Source organism: Olea europaea, chromosome 7, assembly GCF_002742605.1.
Source record: "Olea europaea var. sylvestris chromosome 7, O_europaea_v1, whole genome shotgun sequence".
Lineage (NCBI taxonomy): Eukaryota > Viridiplantae > Streptophyta > Magnoliopsida > Lamiales > Oleaceae > Olea > Olea europaea.
In genome coordinates this window covers 10,417,404-10,423,619 of record NC_036243.1, presented here as the reverse complement: position 1 = coordinate 10,423,619, position 6,216 = coordinate 10,417,404, and the positions used below count along the sequence as shown (strand labels likewise).

At 35.0% G+C, this 6,216-nt stretch overlaps 1 protein-coding gene and 1 pseudogene across 1 annotated transcript; both read right to left on the bottom strand.

Annotated features, from left to right (window-relative positions):
• Positions 1–1,816: 1,816 nt before the first annotated feature.
• Positions 1,817–3,179, bottom strand: LOC111397876. Its single transcript, XM_023024844.1, has 4 exons — positions 2,513–3,179; positions 2,204–2,296; positions 2,052–2,105; positions 1,817–1,947 (listed from the first exon to the last, which is right to left on the bottom strand). The coding sequence occupies exons 1-4, from the start codon at positions 3,177–3,179 to the stop codon at positions 1,817–1,819; spliced, it is 945 nt and encodes a 314-aa protein (XP_022880612.1).
• Positions 3,180–3,788: 609 nt separating this feature from the next.
• On the bottom strand, positions 3,789–4,576 carry LOC111397875 (annotated as a pseudogene).
• Between the last annotated feature and the right edge of the window lie 1,640 nt (positions 4,577–6,216).

Genomic DNA, 6,216 nt, shown 5'->3' with positions numbered 1-6,216 from the left:
CCTTCTTGTGGGATGAAAATGCAGTCCTCCATTTGCTTTACCTCTATCCCAAGATAGTAGGCCATGAGGCCGATGTCCGTCATCTCAAATTCTTGAGCCATGACCTTTTTAAACTCAGTAATCATACTTTGATTATTTCCTGTGAATATAAGATCATTTACATACAAACAAACAAGCAAAATATCTCCTTTCTCGTTTACCTTTGTATAAAGGGCATACTCGTGAGAGCATTTTGTAAAGTCATTTTCTAGAAAATACTTGTCAATTCTACTATTTCATGCCCTTGGAGCCTGTTTCAACCCATATAAAGCCTTTTTTTAGTTTCAGGACTTTACCTTTATGTCCTTTTATTTTATAGCCCATTGGTTGCTCCACATAAATTTTTTCTTCGAGATAGCCATTTAGAAATGCCGATTTCACATCTATTTGGAATATCTTCCACTTATTTTGCGCTGCAAAAGAGATAATTAATCTTATGATTTCTAAACGAGCAATAGGAGCAAATACCTCTTCATAGTCGATTCCCGACCGTTGGTTGTAGCCTTTGGCAACCAATCTTGCTTTGTATCTTTCTACGTCTCCTTTAGCGTTCTTCTTTGCCTTGTACACCCACTTAACTCCGATTGCTCTCTTTTCTTTGGGAAGAGTTGTTAGCTCCCATGTGTCATTTTTCTCAATAGCCTTAATCTCTTCATCCATGGCATCTCTCCATATTTTATTTTGCACCGCTTCTTCATACCCTATTGGTTCACAATCGACAAAAAGACAAAAAAGTGTGAGATCATTTTGATTTTCTGTTACCTCATATAGCTCTTGTAGGCTCCTCATCCGTGGTGTCCTTTCGCTTGAACTTTCTCTTTGTGAAGATGATGGAGAAGTATCTCCATGAGTAGGTGATAGAGGTGGACCGATAATCTCTTGCTGCTCTCTATTCTCTTGTTCTTCTTCATCAAAGAATGGCAAGAAGTCATAGTCTTCTTCTTGGACACCCCAATCCCGAGCTCCTTCTTCAACAAACTCGACATCTCTACTTATGGTGATCTTCTCATTGCGTTTTTGATCTAGTACATAAGCATATACAATGCTCCCAAATACTCGTAAGTGAGAGATGCTGGGCTTTCTTCCACTCCATGCTTCTTATGGTGTCTTATTCCACACACTTCTAAAAGGTGATCGGTTAGACAGATACACGGCGCAATTAACAGCTTTAGCCCAAAGTTCTTTGGACAATCTCTTACTTTTGAGCATGCAGCGGGCCATGTTAAGAATGGATCTGTTCTTTCTTTTGACTACTCCATTTTGTTGTGAAGAGTGTGGAACTGTTAATGGGCGACGAATTCCATTCTCCTCACAATATTTCTCAAACTTTTTGGAGGTGAACTCTCCTCCTCTATCCGATATCAAGGCTTTTATACTATATCCGCTTTCTTTTTCAACAAGAGCTTTAAACTTCTTAAAAGTTTCAAAAACTTCCAATTTTTGTTTGAGAAAATAGACCCAAATCTTTCTACTAAAATCATCAATAAAAAGAACAAAAATAATTGCTCTTACCGAGAGAGCTTGGATTAATTGGCCCACAAACATCGGAGTGTACAAGTTCTAACGGCTTTTTAGCTCTTGTAGATGCTTTTTTCGGAAAACTTTTTCTTGAATGTTTTCCAAGTAAGCATCTTTCACATAATTGATCCGCATGATTTATTGGAGGCAAACCTTTCACCATTTTCTTCTTACTCAACAACTTTAAGCATCCAAAATTAAGATGCCCAAATCTCAAGTGCCAAAGTCAAGATGAATCTTTAAAATAAGCTTTTAAGCATTAAGCGACATCATTTTGAATACTTAACGCAAACATTCTATTTCTTGTTATAGGGACTTTGACAATCAAATTTTCTCTTTGATCTCTTATTAAAAGACTATAATCTTTCAAATGAATATCATAGCCATTCTCTAAGAGTTGTCCCAAAATTAAAATGTTATTCTTCATATTGGGCACATAATAGACATTTGAGATAAATTATGCGTACCATTTTTTAAGCGGATCAAGATTTTACCTTTTTCTTTCACTAGGATCTTGGATTCATCTCCAAAGGTAATGTTGCCGCTTACTGATTCATCAAGCTCCACAAACATGTTTTTTCTTCCACATATATGGTTGCTTGCTCCGTATCCAAATACCAAGTATTCTTTTCTCTGCGCTCTTCACCTTTGTAAGCCAATAGTAGTGCAAGATCTACTTCACTTTCCCAACAAGCGTAGTTGGCTTTCTCCTCAACTTGGTTAGTAATATTTCTACATTCTGAAGCATAATGACCAAGTTTTTGACAATTGTAACATTTAATTTGAGATTTGTCATACCTTGGTCCTTCATTTTGCCTCGTACATTTTCCTCTTCCGCGACCTCTGGTAGAAAATGAACTTTGTTTTCTTTCCTCCTTGTAGAATGCAATTCTTCCTCGATCTTGGCCTCATCCTCTTCCTCTTTGGCTTCTTCTACTATTGAACATTCATTCACCCTCGTTCAAAGTAAGCTTTGTTTGAAGGGCTTGCTCTAATGGCTCTTCTTTCACCTTCTTCCTTAGTCTTTCCTGATGGGCTTGTAAAGATCCCATGAGTTGATCGACACTCGTACTATCTAGATCTTTAGATTCCTCAATGGCTACAACTATGTAGTCAAATTTAGAATCTAAAGACCTAAGTATCTTCTCAATTACTCGACTGTTGTTCAACTTTTCTCTATTCCTTTTTAATTGATTCACAATAGCTAACACTCTAGAGAAGTAATCAGAAATTGATTCCGATTCTTTCATATGTAAAGCTTCAAACTCACCTCGAAGTGTTTGAAGTCGAACCTTTTTCACCTTCTCAACTTCTTTGTGGGAGTTTTGCAAGATCTCCCATGCTTCCTTACTCGTAGTAGCACAAGCTACTTTCTCGAACTTGCCTTCATCTAAGGCTTGATAGATGAGGGTGAGCGCCTTCTTGTCCTTCTTCCTTGCATCCTTCAAACTATCCCTTTGTGCTTGGGATAGAGCAACCTCGTCTTGTGGCTCCGTGTAGCCTTTCTCTACGGTCTCCCATGCATCTTGCGACCCGAGCAATGCTTTCATCCTTATGCTCCAATTGTCGTAGTTATCCTTGTTGAGTTGGGGGACTTGAAAATGAATCATCCCACTTGCCATTTTTCACAAGAATTTTATGGCTCTGATACCAGTTTGTTGGAGGAAAGATGGGTATACTAACTTGGATTGGCTAAAACTTTTGAGAGGACAACACTAATAGGAAGAAGGAAGTGAAAAAAGGAAATTTGTATTTCTCAAATTCAAGACTTTACACACTTTTTGGTTTGTTACGAAACTGTGTTCAAATTCATTTTGTGTTTTCTCTATTTATTATCACTTCGTTCTTTGATATATATGCAAAAATCCAATTAGTTTATGTGGATTTATCCATGAATTGATTTGAAATATTAGAAGGTAGAGTAGATCTTTTCAGTGTTTAGACATTTTACAATGAATTAGAATAAAATTCTTTCACCGTATTGGAAATAATGAGAGTGGGCATTACTTTAAAATAAAACCCTCTCCCCGTTTTGTCCATTTCCTTAACTTCAAAAAAATAATAAACACGAGATAAAAGAGAACATCGTACTTGGTTAGTAAAAGAGAGCATGAATTATCCAGCTTTAATACATTGGTAATGAATATGCATAAATTTAAAAAGAAATGAAAATTGTAGCTCTGAGGCCAGAAGGTGACTATTTGTCACGTCATACTCTATTTTGATTAGATTTAGTATTTCTTGTCAAGCTCTTGTAGCAGAGAGGTGATTGTTTCATAGTTTAATGGCTTCTCGACACAGTAACCAAGACCAGCTTCTGTAAATGCTCGTTTCTCGGAGGCCGAACCTCGTGAAGTCACTCCTACAATCATGTTGTTGACCCCCATGGATCGAAGCTCTCATGTAGCGTACTATACAAAGAATAGTGAAAAATATTTCGCAACAATAAAGATGAATTAATGAGATATTGTTACAAGTAAATTATTATATGTGGAATAGCAGTTGTTGAAAGATATTCATATGAATGTACTGCAAAATCCAGCGGAGAGATATGATAATAATAGTACATTTAAAATCATGAAAGCATGTGTTGTTTAGCACCAGAATAAAAGAAATAGTGTTTAAAATATCAATTGTCAAAAGAATTAGATTTTTATGGAAGGTTTGGCTTCAAATTTCTCTCAATGGAGATTTTACCTATAAAATATGTTGCAATTGTTTGTATTTTGGATAAATGCATTCTTGAATTTTAGCTTTAAAAGTTGATCTAACATTAGGTCCATCCATGACTGGCATTACCATATCCATAAGAATAAGATCAAAATGTTTTTCCAGAGATTTAAAGATCAACAGCTTCTTTTCCATTTTCAACGGCATGACTTTCAAATCCAAATTTAGTCAAAAGCATCTTATGAATCCTTCGAATGATTTTATCATCATCAACAATAAGCACCAGACTTTTTGTCCTAGAGCCAAGGTGTTCTTGCTCATCATTTTTCCTGGTAAACATCGACACCATTTTAGCCAATTGGATACTATTTAAGATGTTAGAAGTTCACTAAAATATATTGAAAGTGTAATTGGTAAGGTGTCCTACACGGTGTTGGATAGTATTAAGAAAGAGACCTAATTTTGGCAATTGTAATAGTACTGCGTATTAACATACCTTTTTTGAGGTTCTTCGAGTAGCTTTTGATGAATTCAACTAACATCTCTCAAATGCGTATGATATCAAACGATAATAAAACTCAAATGACCTATGATGCTTGCATTGCTACACTGAGAAGTGGCTTTTTGAACACCTTTTAGAAAGAAGGCTATCCAAATGATTAAAGAGAATAGAAGCAAGCGAGACCTTCACGCCTACTTCCGGATTCTTCAATTGTTCTTTGTTACTTTAGTTTGACATATTACTTAAAGTTATTGACAAAGTTTTCATAGAGATACATAAAAGATTATCTGGTGCTAGGATTTTCTTTTCTTTTTAAGAAAAAAATATGTAACGAGTGTGATTGTGCATATTTGAACGATTAAAGTTTTGACAATCTCATATTATCTATGTGCTGGATTTGCACTTTTATGTATAAGATTATCATTAAAAACATAATATCTAGAACTCTTTATTTTAGTATCATTCAATATTTTCCATCTCATTATTAGGTATCCAATTTTATTTAACATCAAATTATTATTATTATTTCACAAGTCGTTTACAGCATAGGAAAGATCAGTCAATTGCTCCAATCCTATATAAGCTTCGTGGTATATAATTATCGTAATTTATCAATCTTATTGAGAGTAACCCGAAGAGGCTCCTATATATTAATAAGCGTGATGAGTTCTTCTTAATTAGGTTAAAAGACGAAGGAACAAACAAAAACTAACATGACTTATTGTGGTTGAATTGGATTTTCCATTAGATGTAGTAGTAACCCGAAAAGGCTCCTATATATTCATAAGAGTGATGAGTTCTCCTTAATTAGGTTAGAAGACGAAGGGACAAACAAAAATTAACATGACTTATTCTGGTTGAATTGGATTTTCCACTAGATGTAGCCATAGGTACTTAAAAAGAAACGACGTAGGTTATCCCATGTTAACTTGAAATAATACTTATTAGTTTCACTATCTGCTACTCATATTACATGTTTCTATGTCATGAAGTGCCACACACACAAAAAGCACGTAGAAATGTGTATAAGTGCGTGCATATATAAAAGCCTTGATATTTTGCTAGTTATATAAGTAGGTGTGTAACGGTTTATTATGTGGTTGCGCATGAAAGCTACCATTTCTCGATTTATATGTGTCATCCTTGTGCATGTGCCATGCTAATCTTCTTTTCATTGTTTCAATTTTATCAGAATGCCTGTGTGCTAGCGCAGGCACAGATATGCATAAACATACATGATCTAATGTAAAAGAATACATGATAGATGCACTCGTAACAATAGAGTTGTAGACAATATTCAAGTACCTCATGTGAAATCTGTGCGTATGAATTACTAATTTTTGTTTTACCATTGGAACTTCTTTGATATAACTGCAAAATTGTTGGCCTTCACTAATTTTTATGTTCAATTTGAATTCACTTTTCCCCCCTTCTTTTTTCCTTTTCATATTTATTGGGGGTGGGTATCTTTTAATTTCAATACACAT

What these genes read in the sequence shown, in the direction of transcription:
- LOC111397876 (XM_023024844.1), bottom strand. Translation starts at nt 3,179, where the DNA reads ATGGCAAGTGGGATGATTCATTTTCAAGTCCCCCAACTCAACAAGGAT. An exon ending in ACTACTATTGGCTTACAAAG is followed by an intron (nt 2,106 to 2,203) that starts GTGAAGAGCGCA and finishes TTGATGAATCAG; the next exon opens with TAAGCGGCAACATTACCTTT. An exon ending in GATCCTAGTGAAAGAAAAAG is followed by an intron (nt 1,948 to 2,051) that starts GTAAAATCTTGA and finishes GACAACTCTTAG; the next exon opens with AGAATGGCTATGATATTCAT.